Raw genomic sequence first — 18,753 nt, forward strand, 5'->3', positions numbered from 1 at the left:
GTGCATTTTGCTTTTTAGCATGCTTTGTTTTTCTTAATAGCAGGACATGATGTACTAGGTAAAAGGAACTTTTATAAACAGGCCTTAGTTATGTGGTGGTAATATGTGGTGGGGAGGGGAGAAGGATGCATTCTATAGTCTTATGATTAGGTCTTAGTCATTCATTGAGCCACTGTCTATCCATGGTGAACTTTAGAAGCATTCCTCAGTGTCCCTCTCCCCCATACCCTTAGATTGAAACAGGATGTTTACAGTGGACTTGAGTTGGATATTTTCCTTTTTCCCAAATCAGTTAAGCTCTGGTAAAACCCTAGCAGGTTCTTTGTATATCCTGGAGATTAAAGCTCTGAGATGTAGGTGGCAAAGATTTTCTCCCATTATGTAGGCTCTCTCTTTATGTTCTTAATTGTTTCCTTTGCTATGAAGAAGATTTTTAGCTTGATTCATCCCATTTATTGATTCTTGATTTTACTTCTTGCACTTTAGGAATCTTGTTGAGGAAGTTGGTTCCTGAGCCAACATGATAGAATTGGGCCTACTTTTTCTTCTAGTAGGTACAGGGTATCTGGTCTAATGCCTAGATAGGAATTCAATTTTATTCTGCTAACTTAACACCAAAAAACCAAATAACCCAACAATAAATGGGCAAAGGAATTGAACAGGCACTTCAAAGAAAAAGAAATACAAATGGGTCAACAAAAATATGAAAAATTGTTCAACATCTCTAGCAATTAGAGAAATGTAAATTAAAACTACACTGAAATTTTATCTCACTCCAGTCAGAATGGCAATTGTTAAGAACAGAAGTAACAATAAATGTTGGCAATGATGTGGGGAAAAAGGTACACTCATATACTGCTGGTGAGACTGCAAATTGGTTCAACCACTCTGGAAAGCAGGATGGACATTCCTCAGAAAATTTGGAATGGAACCACCATTTGACCCAGTTATAACACTCCTTGGCAAAAACCCAAAGGACTTAAATTAGCATACTACAGTGAGGCAGCCACATCAATGTTTATAGCAGCTCAATTCACAATAGCTAAGCTATGGAACCAACCTAGTTGCCCTTCAACAGATGAATGGATAAAGAAAATGTGGTATATATACACAATGGAATATTTCTCAGTCATAAAGAATGAAATTATGATATTTACTGGTAAATGGATGAAACTGAAGACTACCATGCTAAGTGAAATAAGCCCCCAAAACAAAGGTCAAATGTTCTCTCTCGTATGCAGATGGTAATACAAAACATGGGGAGAAGAGGACAGTATAGAAGTTCAGTGGATTGGACAAAGGGAAATGAAGGGAAGGGAGGGAGGATGGGAATAGGAAAGACAGTAGAATGAATTGGACATACATTTCCTGTGTTTATATAAGAATATATGGCCAGTAAAACTCCACATCATATATAGCCACAAGAATGGGATCCTAAGTCATGTTCAATTTATGTGTAATATGTCAAAATACACTGTAAGATAAGATGATAAATAAAGATAAGATGATAAATCTTATCTAAACAGAACAAATTTTAAAAAACCAATCAGAAAACCAGACAGAGACTTCAAAAACATACAAACAGCAACAACAAAACCCCCCCAAACTCCAGTGGGTTAGGCTCTGGTTAAACAGTTTCTTTAAGGGCAGCCCTTATTAAGAATGGAATGCTCTGACATGTTTCAAAGTGTCTTATTCCCTTTCCCTTGTTGGAAATATTAGGAAAGTTCTCTAATATTCACTGTTACAATATGGGTTAAAGCCAGGAGATAAAACTCACAAAAGTGTGACCCCATTGCCAAACACATCATGATCCAGTTGCCCTAGATATTTTATCTCTCAAACTTGTCCATCCTGAGCCTCCAGCAATTTATCAGTTACAATTCAATTTTCTCTAATTCAGTTCTGGTCCCCACAGAAGTTTCAGCTGTGGTTGTTTTTGATTCTCTGTGTGCCCTGATTGATCTCTCCAATTTTCTGGGCACTAGTTTGCCCTGTGACCTCAGTTCTGTTATGGAGCTAAGTAAAATTGTTGCCATTTCAGTTTGTTCACCTTTTTACTTGTTAATATAGCATAGTGATTTCCAGTCTTCTTATATGCTATACTGGAAACCAGAAGTCTATGTTTAAACTTGACGAACTGCCAAGCTGTTCTCCACAGCAGCTGCACCATTTTATAATACTATCAGCAATGTATGAAGGTTCTAATTTCATTATAGTCACCAACACTTATTATTGTCTGTATTTTTACTATAGCCTTCCTCATAGGTTTAAAGTGGGATTTCATTGTTTAATAACATATTTTAAAATTTTCTTTTACCTCTTTGATTATAGACTTTAATTTACTATCTTGTTGAATTGGTAGGTAAGGACTTAGCCATCATACCACCTCATGGAGGCACACTTACTCTTCCTTTTCTTAGTGCTCCATTCCATAATCAGCTCTATCAGAGTTATATCAGAATTCATTGTTACGACCATATTGTTATTGTCACATTTTTTTCTTTTCCTTGTGTCTGTAATCACTAATTTTTTATCTCACCTCTACAATATATGTATCATTATTATATCTAAATTTTCTGCTCTGCTCTTAAAATTCCTCTCAGTTAAATACACTGATAATTTTTGAATTCTTTTTTTTCCCCTAGATCCCTGCAGTGTCATGTTCCACTTTGAAATATCTTCTTTCTAGGCCTCTGGCTTAAGTGACATCTTGGAAACTTCTTTCATTGTTATATTGGGATTAGTCAGATATTTGTCTTATGGATTTATTTAAATTTCATATACTTTCTTTTATTTAAAAAAATTGTTATGTTATTCTAATTCTGATTTTTATTCTAGTTTCTCAAATTTATCATCCATCTCTTCATTTTTTGCTTTCCTAATGAAGAATGATAACCTGATTTCCAGAACGCTTTTTAAAAATGTTTTTATTAGTATAGGTGTGTTTCCTTCATTTTGACATAGTCATATATGTGTGGAATATAATATGTTCCATTTTAATCCGAGTACTTCCACTTTTCCTCCTTTCTTCCTTCCCCTTGCTTCCTCTCTACTTGTGTTCCTTCTGTTTATTAGTTGTCTTTTTAATTGGTGCCTTATAGATACATATAGATGTGGAATTCACTGTGGTATATTCATATATGTACATGGTATAATTTGGTCAGTGTCTTTCTCTAGTTATTCCTTTTTTCTATGCCTCCTCTCTCTCTCTCCCTCAGTCCCCTTCCTCTACTCCACTGATCTCCCTTCTATTTTCTTGGGATCCTTATTCTACTCTTCTAAAAATTTCCTTATTTCTGTCTAGCTTCCCCTTATGAGAGAAAACATTTGACCCTTGATTTCCTGAGTCTGGCTTATTTCACTTAGCATGATGTTCTCCAGTTCCATCCATTTACCAACAGATGTCATAATTTCATTCTTCATTATGGCTGAGTACAACTCCTTCCTGTATAAATACCACATATCCTTTAACCATTCATTTGTTGATGGGCACCAGGCCTAGTTCCATAAGTTGGCTATTGTGAATTGTGCTGCTGTAAACTTTGATATGCATGTAACACTATAGTATGCTGATTTCGTTTTTTTTTTTTTTGCTAAATACCAAGCAGTGGGATAACTGGGTTTATATGGTGGTTCCATTCCTAATTTTTGAGGGCTCTTTATACTGCTTTGCCGCAGTCTGGCTGGGCACAGAATCAAGAGCCACTCAAGCAGGAACAAAACTTTATTTTTGAAAATGCCGCCAATACCCGGTATGTGTCAGGCCAGCAAGCCGGTCCACCCACGCAGTCGCGTCTCCCAGAACAGGGGGCCAGGACCTCCCCCAGAAAACCCTCCTACTATCCTTCCCCAACCAATGGGAACTCTCCAGGAGTCCCGTTCTGTAGCAGGCCAAGGTGAACAGCAGGAGTCCAATTTCCATATGAATGTAAATCTTCTCAATGGCTAGCTGGCGTCACCTTACAACCAAAGGTGCCTTGCATCATAATACTTTGCTGTGGCTCCTAGCACTGCTTTCCAAAATGGTTGTACTAATTTGCAGTCCTACCAACAATGTATCAGTATGCCATTTCTGCCTGCATTCTTGCCAGCATTTATTATTATTTGTATTCTTGATGATTGCCGTTTTCACTGAAATGAGATGAAATCTCAATTTAGTTTTGATTTGCATTTCCCTGATTGCTAGGGATGTTGAACATTTTTCGCCCATGTATTTGTTGTCCATTTGTATTTCTTCTCTTCCTCCTTTTCCTCCTCCTCCTTCCTTCTTCTCTTCCACCTTCTCCTCCTTCTTCTTCCTCTTCTTCTTCCTATTTCTCCTTCTCCTCCTTCTCCATTAATTGAACTCAAGGGTGCTTAACTACTGAGCCACATCCCCATCTGTTTTTTAAAACATTTTTTTATTTTGAGACAGCATCTCACTAAGTTGCTTAGGGCCTCCCTAAGTTGCTGAGGCTGGCTTTGAACTTGTGGTCCTCCTGCCTCAGCCTCCCAAGCTGCTGGATTATAAGTGTGCACCACTGTGCCTAGCTGTATTCTTTTAAGAAATGTCTGTTTAGTTCTTTTGCCCACTTATTGATTGGGTGATGATGATGATGATTTCTTTAAATATTCCAGATATTAATTTCTTATTGGAGGAGTAGCTGGCAAAGATTTTCTCCCATTCTGTAGATTTTCTCATTTCCTTTGCTGTGCAGAAGCTTTTCAACTTGATGCCAACACACTTATTGATTCTTGGTTTTGTTCCTTGAATTTTAGTGGTCTTATTAAGGAAGTCGGTGCCTGTACCAATATGTTGGAGTGTAGATCATATGTTTTCATCTAGCACTTACAAAGTTTCTGATCCAATTCCTAGGTTTTGAACCACATTGAGTTGACTTTTTGTGCAGTGTGAGACATAGGGATCTATGTCATTCTTCTACACATGGTTATCCAGTTTTTCTAGCACTATTTGTTAGAAAGGCTATCTTTTCTCTACCTTATGATTTTGGCACCTTTATCGAGTATCAGATGACTGTATCTATGATGATTTGCCTGTGTGTCATCTGTTCCATTCTGTTGGTCTTCATGTGTGTGTTTTTGTTTTTGTTTTTTTTTATTTTTTAGGTGTAGATGGACACAACATCACAATGCCTTTATTTTTATGTGGTGCTGAGGATCAAACCTGGGTCCCGCCCGTGCTAGGCAGAGCGCTCTAAGACTGAGCCACAATCCCAGCCCCTTCATGTGTGTTTTGGCATCAATACAAAGCTGTTTTTGTTACGTAGCTCTGTGGTATAATTTGAAATTAGATATTGAGGTGCCTCTGGCATCATTCTCCTTGCTTAGTATTTCTTTGACTATTCTGAGTCTTTTATTCTGCCATTTATGACTTTTTTCCCCTGGTTCTGTGAAGATTGTCATTGGTATTTTGATGGGGATTGTACATCGAATATTTATATCACTTTTGGTACTATAGCCATTTTGACAGTATTAATTCTGTTTAGCCAAGAACATGAGAGGGCTTTCCATCTTCTAAGGTATTCTTCAATTTTTTCAGTACTTTATAATTTTAATTATAGAGATCTTTTCATCTCCTTGGTTAGATTTATTGCCAAGTATTTTATTTTACTTTTTTTGAAGTTATTGTGAATGGAAGTGTTTTCCTGATTTCTTTCTCAGTAGATTGATTATTGGATTTTAGGGAAATTATTAATTTTACTGTTGATTTTGTATCCTTCCACTCTGCTGAATTTATCAGCTCTAGAAGTCTACTTTATCATTTATTAATGAGAAATTAAACATTCCTCTTTTTATGAGTGTAATAGCTTTTAAATCTCTGAGCGTACTGAAGATATTGTCTTGGTTTCCTTCAAATTCTTTTTTTTTTCCTCTCTTTTTTTTTTAGCCTCTTGCCTTTTACAGTGGAGGCTTTTCTCAGGTCATCCTTGGTTGTGTATTCAAATGTAAGAGAGGGACAGTACAAAGTTATTTGCAAGTCTATGCATATGAACAGAGTGGATCATTTTTTGAAAGATTGCTTAAAAATAAGCATTCAGCTCTAAGCATTTCTTGACAGGCCATCTCTATATATATACTTATATATGTACACATATATGGATATATATACTGTATTATTCAATACTGTAAAGGCTTTATAATTTTTTGATATAAAGATGTTTCTGAGGAAAGCTGCACCATATGAATCACTGCTGTATATTTGTGTAATAATCGGTCCTCTTAAATGATACTTCCTGCTTCCTGCTGTCTTTGTTTTTTTTTTTTTTAGTATCACTCATAATGATTCCTTTAATTTATCATCTTGTTTACTCTTCCTTTTTTAAAAAAATATTTATTTTTTAGTTATAGGTGCACAACAAAGTATTTATTTTTCTTTATGTGGTGCTGAGGATCGAACCCAGTGCCTCACGCATGCTAGGCAAGTGCTCTACCTCTGAGCCACAACCCCAGCCCCAGCCCCTACTCTTCCTTTTTACCTGTTGAAATAAGCTTCACATGTTTCTAACACAAAAGTTAGTATTCCCATGCATTATCTTAACCAGTCTTTACATTGGTCCTAAGGTTGATGAAAAACCTCCCAAGGCTTAGATGATATGGCCAGTAGAAAGGGAAACAAGATTCAAATTCAGATCTGTCTACCTTCACGTGATTGTTTTTTTTAGATCCTATTATTTCCTTGCCTTCTTCCAACGAGTGCTTTTTGGGTACCAGGAAATGTCTTAAGAGTCTTAAAACCAGCTAGAAACAAGGCACACAATCAATCATGAAAAACACACAATTGCAGCTATTATAAAGGTATATTGAAGAAATTGTGAATATAGTTTGGAGGGCCAGGGCATGGTCAGATGGATACATTCTTTTTTCCTTCTGACCCCAACTACAGGCAGCCAGTACATAACTCGGGAATACTGTTTGTGTTAGTGACATATGAGGCTTGTTCTAATAGGCTTAGAAAAAGAATAATAAATATAAAGCAATCATTATGGGTAATGTTATAAAACAAAGTGAGAGATATTGTTTGGGAAGATAAATATTGCATACATACACAACAGTGATTCCTTATAGTCTTGCTTGTCTCAGAATTATCTTTTTTGTGGAGAAATGATAAAACTTTTAAACTGAGAATATTATGCCTTTTGATGGCCTGTCAAAAAATACACTCAGTTCAAGTACTCCAAACTGTACTTTCTCAGTTTGAGCAATTCTATCCCTAAATACTGTCCTATAAGTATCAGAAATATCTGTCAGTAAAAGTTCATCATAACCAGTAAAATTTTTTAACCATTAGAAATCAGTTTGAGAAGATACTTAAACATGGCAGGATGATGCAAAATATAATTTAAAAAAAAACAAAGTATTTTTATTTAAGCAACAAATATATTTTAAGTATATTTTATACCTTTCATTATCAAAACTGTCCATCAGATTTATTAAGAGGAAATATAAACCTGTATATGTACTTTGTCTTGTATTTGTGCAATTTTTCCAATTGAATTAATTATTACAGCTTGCTAAATAACTCTTGTGAACTAAGCATAAAAGAGTATAATTAACTGGAGCTGTAGCAATGATAGTATAATGGGAGGCAGATGTACCTACTGAAGGATAAAAATAATTACTTGAGAAATAGTGAATTCAGAGTATTTCTGTGATAAGACAGTTTTGTTCCTTTTGTTTCAATATTCATAGCATTCCACCATGAAATGTTCAGTTATGGCTAAGAGCCCTTGCCCCTAAAAGAAATAACCTTGTTATTTAGTGAAGTGCCTATTCACACTAAGTTTGGCATTAATATTTTGAGCTGGCTTTTTCTCATTACAAGTGTATTCTGGATTCTGTGTTGAGAGGAATTTGTACTTTTTGTTTTAAAGACTAAAGTTTCCTTATTTTTAATTTAGGAAAAGCTCAGAAGCTTAAATATTAATTACCAAGTTTTGAGGTCTATCATCTTTGGAAATATCTATCTCATATAAATGAAAACCATTTGGTCTTTATAGGTCAAATTTGGTCTTAGCCCTTTAAAATGTAAGCTTCTATAAGATAGCAACTGTTTTATTGTTGTTACATATGTGTGTGTTTTTAATTTACTGAGTTTTCTAGAACATTGATGGGTTACTGTAGTGCTTACACCTGGAAATCTAATTGGCCTAATCCAATAGAAGTTTATTTTTCGATCACTTCTCAGTAGAGAGGGTTCCCTGACCCTCTATCATTTAGGGACCAAGGAAACTTTTATCTTAGGACTTTAGTCTTTTCTGCATTTAAAGTCCTTTCCATTCAGCTGTTATGGGAAAAGTAAAAAAGTCTATTGTCCATTTTACTTCAGAACCAACATTCTAGTAATGAAAAGTATCATGTGGCCCCATCACAATGCTGACATGGTGGTAGTTGTTGAGGCGGGGTGGGAGTGGGTGGGCTCTTATCAGCATCTTGCAGGATAAGCATTGTGCTTTGGACAGGGAGTGTGACTCTTTGGTAGTGTACTACTCTTCCCTTTTCATAAAATTGCTAATGATCCAGGATTGTTAATAGACAGGAGCCTACAAATCCTCTACTCTATTTCTGAATTTCTCATGTCACTTTTAAACCACCAAATATTTTACCAATTATTATTATCTATTCTCATAGTTACTGAACAATAGTGTTTAGAATTAGCTGATATTTTAGTGTAGTCCCATGTTTGATAAATTAGGTAACGGGCTCAGAGAAATTAAGATATTCCCAAGATCTTTCAGTGTCAGACCTAGGAAAAACGAGTTTCCTAATTCCTGGCCTAGAATTCTTTCCTGCATATTATATCCTTTTTGATGGATTCTCTTTTATAAATTTATACCTCATAAATTAAAACTAATTATTTGCACTTCTTTCCTTTAAGTATCCTTTTAAGATACTTGACCCTGGTAAAAAGGGGATTTTAATTGATTTAAAGGAGAATGAATGATCTGAAAAGCATTTGTCATGTTTTGGGGGTCTAGCCAGCCTTACTGGAATGCCATATTGACTTTGCATGCCCAAGAAAGAATGGCCCAGGAATTGCAGGGTCTACAATGAGGGAAAGATGTTAAAAGTCAAGTGGGACTTATTTCAAAATTTTGCTCAGACCTTGGGAAACATTTATGCTAACTTAGGCCAAAGAATGCCATCCCCCCCTCCATTTCTGTTGATTTAGAAAACAAATTAATTCAGTCATCTAAGGGCTCTTTAAATTCAGTGACATTTTAAAAAAATTTATTGTTTAACTCTTTTTGTTCCTGATCCCAAACTTTAAAAATGTTAGTTTAATTTTAATAATTTATTTTCCACATTTGAATGCTTCCCCAGCATAAGGCAGTATAAATTTATTCAAGAAATCACATGTAATTTTATTTTCTAGTAATGATAACAATATTGTGAGGTATTTTCTCCTGGATAGAAGGTGTTAAGTCTGTATTTGTAAATGCAATCTTTTCTTAACCTGAATAAGCCTGGTGTCAAAAAATGCAAATCCTAAGTATTGTCCTTTGCTTATAAATGTCCTTAGAAAATATTTTTAATTGCTCTATAATTTTCTAATAAACAGACATGCTGTAATTAGGCACTCATCTTTTGTTGGGCTTTACATTAACATGTCATTTACAAATTTTGAATCAAGTAATCTCTGCAGTTGGACAGGGTTCTTTTGTTTGTTTGTTTTCCCCAGTTTGCATGTTTCCTGAGATATTTATAGATTCTTTTCTGTTTTCTGTTTAAGGTTTTTTTTTTTTTAAATCTTCTCTGCATTTCCAAACATTATGCCTGGAGTAGTTGGTTTGGTTGTCTCCTTCCATAGATTATAAATTTGAGAGAATCAGAGCTTCTTTTCTTTCATCTTAGTATCTCTATTACTTAGAACAGTACTAGGAATGTAGTAGGCACTCAACAAAATATTGGTTAAATGCTTATGATTCTGGAAAGTAATGAAACTGATTTTCATGTGACAGTTTTGGAGATTTTGTATACCTTTTTTAGTTTCACCTCATATACTTATGGCACACATGAAAGCCTAGAAAAGAACACAGAAGTCTAAATTTAAACTAGAAATGGTTCCCTTTAAACTTACCTTCATACTCAGTAACCTATTTAGTGGTACAGAAAGAGCACAAAACTTGGTTGCCCATTAAGAAGATATAACTGGGCTGGGGATGTGGCTCAAGCACAGTAACATGTTCACCTGGCTTGCGCGGGGCGCTGGGTTCAATCCTCAGCACCACATAAAAATAAAATAAAGATGTTGTGTCCACCGAAAACTGAAAAATAAATATTAAAAAAATTCTCTCTCTCTCTCTTAAAAAAAAAAAAAGATATAACTGATTGCTTTATAATCTGGATCATTGTAACTGTGTTTTCCTTTCTCCATTGCTGTCTCCTGTCCTTTTTTTCTCCCCTCATTCCCACTCCAGAATTTAGGGTTAGGACCAGGGTTAGAGATAAAAGCTTGACACCTTCAGATTCAAACAATTCTTTTTTGAGGGCTTTGAAGGGAGGATAGAAGGTGTTAAGTTTGTATTTATAAATGCAGTCTTTCCTTAACCTGAATAAGCCCACCAAAAATCTTCAAATTTTATAATGAAACCCTTAGACAGAGTTCAGTGAAGGAAGTGAAACTATGTGCATACATTTTGTGTGTTACAAAATGTTTATATGCAAATATAAATACTCTGTGTGTGTGTGTTTGTGTGTGTGTGTGTGTTATAAATGTAGGGCTTGTTTGAGGTAATGGAATGGAAATACTAATATGTCATAGTTGAATTATCTGAAACCTGAACTCTGTTTTATTTTGTTGTTGTTGTTTTTAAATTTTTTTTTCTCAATAGGAAGTTGTGTAAGTATAGGCTCTTTGGTAGCTGGAGAAAACTCTCACAACTGCTGTGTCCTTTTCTCTTGGGAGTACATAAATAAATATTTAATGGTTCTCTTCTAGTACAGCACAAATGCTTGAAATATTAATTGGTTAGCCAATTGTGTGGTTATTGGTACCCTTCTATTGAGAATAATAATATCTGACTTTGGAATACCCTGCCTCATTTTGCTCCTGAAAATGCAAAGTTGGACTGATATCTAATGGAGACATTTAAAATGTTTGTAAACACAAAAAAGTTTAGCCATCTCGAAAGGGTGTTCTCAAAATAAGTAATTTTATTCTATTTACAATCTTGAAACATAGGCATACAGACTTGGAAATAACCTTTCCTGCTTTTTCATGCTAAAAATTTTCCCTCTTTTGAAGCACTAAGATGGATTAAGTGTTCTGAGAATTCAGTTTGAAGGAGACCACAGATCTGGTGGCACTGGAAGGATGCTGTTGAGGGTGCATTCTCATTGTGACAGTAGTTAAAACTTCACTACTGTTTCAAGTTAGCAGGTGTGGGGATTTATTTTTACTATTTTCTCTAATAACCAGTGGTTCTCAATTAAGGGTGCACATTGGAATCACTTGTGGAAATTTTAAAACTCTTTACACCAGACCAATTAAATAATATTCTCCAGGGCTGGAATGTAGGAATAAGTATTTTTCACAGCCTTCCAGGAGATTTTAATATGTAGTCAACATGAAGATCCCTGTGAAATTCAGATAAGCTACAGAGAATATTAGCTATATAACACATCCTTATCAATTATAATTAACCAGTTGAGAATTCCTGGATGAAACTTAGTTCATTCTATTCAGTAGCAAATATGTGGGGGATACAAAGATAAATAAGATTGATTAAGTTCTATATTCTAGGTAGGAAGATAGAAATTATAATATAAGGCATAGAAACTAGTGGATATTGTGAACACAGTAGGAACAATTAATTCTGTCAGAGGTTTGAGGTATGGAGTTGGGGGAAGCAAGGAGGAAAGATGAAATGAAAAATGGTCATAATTTGGGGGCTGGGGATGTGGCTCAAGTGGTAGTGCACTCGCCTGGCGTTCGTGCGGCCCGGGTTCGATCCTCAGCACCACATACCAACAAAGATGTTGTGTCTGCCGAGAACTAAAAAATAAATATTAAAAATTCTCTCTCTCTCTCTTTCTCTCCTCTCTCACTCTCTCAAAAAAAAAAAGAAAGAAAAATGGTCATAATTTCACAAAGAAAGTTATAAATTAAGAGTTTATCAGGTCAAAAAGGGGGAGAAGGGGTAGGTTTTTTTTAAAGGATTATAATATACAAAGATGTGAAGAAATTAAGGAATATGTGTTTAGGGATTGGCTGGAGAGCAAGATGGCTATGAGATATTTGAGTCTTACAGCTAGAAATGTAGGTTGGAATCAGGCTTTATAAACCATGCTGAGGAACATAAATGTTATTTTGCAGTAATTGGGACAGCATAGACCTTGTTTAAATAAATAAAAAATTTTAAGTTTTAAAACTAAATAAAACACAATACTCTTTAGGTCAAATATGCCTGTAAAACCCAACCTCCAAGGGTCTGTTGGTAGCCCCTTCAGTATAGGAATCCAGCATAGGATAATAAACAAGGAAAAGCTGTTAAGGTATGATAGTATTTTTATAAAAGTACTATAGAATTTAAGAGTTGAGGTTGAAGATGAGAACATAAGTGAAAAGGTTAGTGCGGTAATCTAAGTAGAATCTTCCAGCAAACATCAATGCTATCAAACAAGATAGATATATTTGCTGGCTACTGAGTTCCTCTATGGTTAAACTGCCTTAGTGGATATCTTCTTTGCTCCATCTGTCACGTTGCTTTATTGCCCTCCATCCTTATTGTCATTGTCTTATTGTACTTTTCTATGTTTTTAAGACAGTTTCCGTTTTTTTTTTCATTTTCAAATTTTGTTTCTCCATTGGTAACGATTTCCTAGATTAAAAATTAATGTTCTGATGCTTCATAGGCACTCATCTCTTTTGCCTATAATTCAACACTTTTGTAACTGGCCACCCTTCTCAGTGAAATTTTCTCTGGAAGACTCACCAAAGCAAGCCACTGGTTTTATCTTGCATTTTTGTCTTTAAAGCCTAACATTTGATGGGAACTAGGCTGTCTTGAATGGAAAAACATCCATCTTCTATTGAATTATACCATCTTGCTTATCATTACCATCAAAAACATTGTACATTTGTTTACATAGCTCCTTAGTTGAATACTTTCAATATTGATAACCTTCTTATTTTTTTGTGTATCTCATTTAGGCTCTACCACCTAAATGAACAAACATTAACATTTTGCCTTATTTATGTTGCTTCTTGTATACTCCTCCTTGTCCTATACATTGCAAACTCTTAGTCTTTGCATGTATATAAACATTTCTTAAGTGGTAGTTTAGCCAGACATAAAACTCTAGGGTGGTAGCTATTTTCCCTAAGCACTTCAAGTTTATTAGCTTCCTTGCTTTTTGGGGTCTCTTGTTGCTAAAGAGAAGTCTGCTGTTAGTGCAATTATTCCTGTCAGTACCTTTTATGACTTTTTTCTTGACTCTTCTGTTCTGAACTTCAATTGGAATGTATACAGATGCAGTTTTGTTTTTATTTATCAATATATATTTTTTATCGAAGGATTCCTACCCCTACCTTTTTTCAAGTTTGGAATATACTTAAGCATTGCCTCTCCCCACTGTTTTAAGTTTCTAGAATTTCTATTAGGTGTATGTGCTTTTCACTTAATCCTCTGTGTCTTTCACCTTTTAAAATATTTTTATCATTTTATTTCTTTGCTGTATTCTGAGTCGTTTTCTCAATAGTATTTTTTCATTGGACAGTACAGATTTTGTAGGAGGGTAACAGTATAGATTTGTAAGAGGATCACTGGGTGAGAAGTTTAAGGCTGATATCCTTTTATTATGTGTGTATATCATATGTGTATGTATTTAATTAAATAAAATAAGATGAAAAGTCCCCCCTGAAGGTAAGGGATTCCAAGATGAAATAAAAGGGACATAGGAAGTGGTAAAGGTCACCAAGATGAATATAATGTTCTGTTTTTGATTAAGATAAAACTTTGGGCTGGGGATGTGGCTCAAGCAGTAGCGTGCTCGCCTGGCATGCGTGCGGCCCGGGTCCGATCCTCAGCACCACATACAAAACAAAGATGTTGTGTCCACCGAAAACTAAAAAATAAATATTAAAAATTCTCTCTCTCTCAAAAAAAAAAAAGATAAAACTTTTTTTTTTTTTTTTTTTAATTTTAGTGGTACTAGAGATGGAACCCAGGGCCTCACACATGCTAAGCAAGATGCTTTTAAACTAAGCTTTTAAAAGATGAAAATATAATTAAAGTAACTGAAAATCATAGTCTCAACATTTTCTGTAAGCCCAAAAGAGAACTTAGTTGTGTTAACTAAAAATGTATTATTATTATTTTTACTTTATCCTAGGAGAAGGGTAAAAAGGAAAGAGGTCTGAGAAATAAAGACCTGAATTTTGGTCTTGGTTCTGCCAGAGGTTTTGATCAGTCAGGGTTTTTAAGCTTTTAAAATGTAGGTAATAATGTATACTTTGCCTATTTTTCAGTACTGGGTTGTTTGAATGGAGATAATTGAAATGATTATTAAAATGTTTTAAAAACTATAAACACTGTTCATAAGATATGGAGATGAAAAAGTAGTGTAACCCATAGATTTAAATTATTTTGAAAGTGCCCTTTTTATGCTTATTTTTCTCTATAAAGGGAATAATGTGTTAGAATTATGATACTAATATTTTGGAGTAGATATGTAAGTAATCAATTCTAAATGTTCTATTTACTTGGCTTTTCTCAATGAATTGCTAATGTATTTTTAGAATAGCATGTGGATGAAACAGTAGTTAAATTAGATTGCATCTGTATTCGACCCTTTATTTGAAGAGTCATTGTCCTGTATAATCTAAAGCAGATGACAACCTCCCCACCCCTTGGGAGACTTTTCCCTTTTAAAGACACCAAAGTAAAAGTGTTAATTTGGTTTAGATAACTGAATATTTAAATTCTTTTTCCTCTTTGGCAGGCAACCAGATAAACTGGTGGTAGTTTGGACAAGAAGAAGTAGAAGAAAGTCTTCTAAGGTTAGTCTCTTTTCTAAATTTCTTGCCCAAATATTGAATTCAACTTTTAGTCAAAAATTTAAGCTTTTCTTGTCCTAGTTTAGAATATTTTAAAATATTACTTGGTCTTTTTTTTTTTTTTCTTATTAGCTAATCTACTCAAAATAGATTGATTAGGCCCTGAAATCTTTTAACTGCAGTTTTTAAAGTGGGGGCCAGATGCCTGAGTTTTTTTTTTTTAAACATTTGTTTTATTTATTTATTTATATGTGGTGCTGAGAATCGAACCTAGGGCCTCACACATACATGCTAGGCAAGCACTCTACCACTGAGCCACAACCCCAGCCCCCCTGAGTTTTGATATTGAATTTGGTAACTACTATGGTTTGAATGTGTCCCCCTCCAAAATTCAGATGTTGCCTATCACATTTTAGGTGGCGATAGCCTTACAAGGTGATCAGGCTATGAAGGTTTTCTCTCTCATGAATTAGGTTCCCTAGCTTGAAGGGAGGCAGTTCAATCCTTTTTGCCCATCAGCCTCATGCCATGTTAGGATTCAGTGAGAAAAGGCCCTCACTGGATTTTGATGTTTTGATCTTGGACCTCCTGGCTTCCACCATTATGAGGAAATGAATGTTTGCTGTTTATAAATTATCCTGTTTATGGTATTTTGTTACAACAGCACAATGTTCTGAGACAGTAAGTAACCTTGAGCAACACAATGGTTATTTAAATTCTCTGTAAGTAAAGTGTTAAAAATTAATGATTAAACAGATACCACTTAAAGAATTGTATCTAGGATTAATTTTTTTCAGATCTCAAGAGGAGTTGGCTTTTCAAGATTTTAATTTTTTTTGTACTGATAGTTTTGTATGTGGGGACTAGAAAAGAAATTTTAAAGGCTGTTAGCAATTTTACAACTATTTTAACAATTCTATTTAGTAGATACATGTGAATATATTTTTATAGCTACATAATATCCATAGGAATATTTATCCATAGGAATGTTGGTAGACCTATATAAAGAAAAATTATTAATTTTAATTGAAATTTAAAATTTTTTAAAATTTTTAATTTTTTACTAAGGGGTCTTTTCAAGTTTTATTTATTTATTTATTTATTTATTTTGTAGTAGTAGATGGACAGCATGGCTTTATTTACTTATTTTTTTATGCGGTGCTAAGGATTAAACCCATATAATTATCATGTCACTGAGCTACAGCCCCAGCCCCAAGTTTTATTTTTATTGAGCTAAATTTTATACGAGGTATAATGTACATATTTCAATTATATTTCAATGAGTTTTGATCACTATGTATTTTTGTGTAATTACCACTTCTGTCAAGATACAGACTATTTTCATTATTCCTCTTCCAGTCAGTTCCCAACCCTGTCACCTTAGACTGATTGTTTTTGAATTTTATGTAAAATAGTACAGAAGTCCTGTTTTATGTATGGTTTCTTTTGTTCAGTATAATGTTTTTGAGATTTACTTATGCTCTCATGTCTTTTAGCAGTTTATTTTTTATTGCCAAGTAGTATTCCATTGTGTGAATATACTACAATTTATTTATCTTTTCCTCTGTTGATGAGTGTTTATTTTGTTTCAATTTTTTTCCTTTCAGGAATATTGACTATTGTGAATAAAGCTGCTATGCACATTATTGTTCAAATATTTTTTTGGGGGGGCAAATACTTAGTGATGTAATCCTGGGTAATAAAATAGGATTGTTTTTAAGAAATTGCCAAGCACTCCCAACAGCAATACAGAAGTTTAAGATGCTTTACATCATAAGCAGCATTTTCTTTACAGCATACATTTACAGTTTGGCGGTATTATAATTTAGATACTGTATCTATTTACCTATGAGAAAGGGGTCTAAAAATAGACACAGGGTCTTCTGTATGTCAGATTGCTGACTGGGTCTTAAGCTTTTGTGGAAAGGACTAGAATATTACCCAGTAAATATAATAGATGAATATGATTATATCTCTTAAACTTCAGAAGTAGACCTTACATGTTTTTAGCTATAAACAGAAAACAATTTCTCCCTTTTCATAATAAGGTAGCAAATATTTTCCAAAAGAAAATTATGGAACATAATGAAATACTTTAAATTATAGGTTAATCACAAATACTCATATCTGATGTTAAGTGTACTTTTAAAAGTTTATTTACATTTTTGGAGTGATTCAAATAAATTTTCCATTTGGTCTAGATTCTTTTTCATATTGTATCAAATATTGTTTTAATTTTAGATCATAAAATACAAACATATGAGGCTACAGGTTGATTTTTCTCAGAATGTAATATTTTCTAGAAGAAATTTCTTCTTGTTGGACTCATTTTCTAGGTGTAACGCTCTTAATGTTTCAAAACCATCCTGTATATGGCCAGCCTTCCTTATCCATGGGTCTACATTTGTAGATTGAACCAACTATGGATTGAAAATATTTGAGAAAAGAAATTATGATTGTAGTGAGCATGTGTGGATTTTTTTCTTATCATTATTGCCTCAACAGTATAGAACAACTATTTATGTAGCATTTACATTGGTAATCTGAAGATGATTTAAAATATATGATAAGACATGCATAGGTAATAATTAAGCATCTGTGGATTTTGATATCCAAGGAGGGTCCTGGAACCCAATCACTCTTTGTATATCAAGGAATGACTGACTACTTTACAATCACAGTCATCGAGTTTTCTTAAAATACCGCAGATGTACTCTTTTGGAAAAGTTTATGACAACTGATGATGTGTTGAGCTTATCACAACATATACAATAGTATATTCAAGTATCTGTGAAAATGTTATTTTATAAATCAGATGTAATAGCTAAATAAAGAAATAAAAATTAGTTCCAGAAACTATGAAGTGATTACGACATTTTAAAAGTGCTTAAAATAACTTTTGGAAAAAAAATCTTGAGAAACTTGAGATCCTTGACATTTTATAATTTTTCAAAAAGTATGTTTTTAGTTGTAGATTGACACAATGATGATGATGATGATGATGATGATGAAGAATGATGATGATGATGATTTATTTACTTATTTTTTTTTATGTTGTGCCAACGATCAAACTCAGTATCTCACACATGCTAGGCAAGTGCTCTACTAGTGAGCCATAACCCCAGCCTGACATTTTGAAATTCTTGGGGGAAAAAAAAGCTTGTCCCCACCAGGTTTTCTAAATTTAGCTATCAGTTATATTAAATACAAAGACTAGAATTTTTTTTTTTTCCCTGAAAGACTCTTCTGATGCTTTTCCTTTAAAATATACATTATTTGCTTCTACGTGCCTTTGAAATCACTTAGGGGCACAGATCACTGCAAGCATTGGACAAAAGACGTTCTACTTTTAATATGTTGAAAAGAGTTTGAGCTACAAAGTAATCTTTTTGTTTCTGTTGTCTCTTTATGTATCTTTTTAAATCTTATCTCTATATATCTGTAAATATATATTGTAAATATATATTGTATGTACTTTCATTTATGAATACATACGTACACCAGTTTTTTGATGGCATTGCTATCTTTTATTTCCTTGCTCTGTGGTTGTGCTACAGCCTTTAAATATGTATCCTTCCATGTGAAGAGGAAGGGTATACCTTCACTTTGCTTAATAGCAGTGATGTTGGCAATACTAGGATGACTTTATGTGTGACATCTTAAACATAAGGGTATAGCAGTTTTAAAAATAAAAAATTATTGACTTAAGCATATGGCAATTGTAAATTTTTAGTGAAATATTTTTATTTTTC

General features: G+C 33.9%; 1 protein-coding gene across 6 annotated transcripts in view; it reads left to right on the top strand.

Moving 5' to 3' along the window:
- Nucleotides 1-18,753, top strand: part of Ehbp1 (EH domain binding protein 1) — a 305,243-nt gene that overhangs the window by 32,961 nt on the left and 253,529 nt on the right. For 5 of the 6 annotated variants that reach the window (XM_077792155.1, XM_026387183.2, XM_026387186.2 and 2 more), the window contains exon 3: nucleotides 14,947-15,004. The exons of the other annotated variant lie outside the window; for it this stretch is intronic. In XM_077792155.1, the coding sequence (XP_077648281.1) occupies nucleotides 14,947-15,004 (58 nt within the window). The remainder of the gene's footprint in view (nucleotides 1-14,946; nucleotides 15,005-18,753) is intronic. 6 annotated transcript variants of the gene reach the window in all.

This window comes from Urocitellus parryii, chromosome 12 (assembly GCF_045843805.1).
Source record: "Urocitellus parryii isolate mUroPar1 chromosome 12, mUroPar1.hap1, whole genome shotgun sequence".
In the NCBI taxonomy this organism is placed as follows: domain Eukaryota; kingdom Metazoa; phylum Chordata; class Mammalia; order Rodentia; family Sciuridae; genus Urocitellus; species Urocitellus parryii.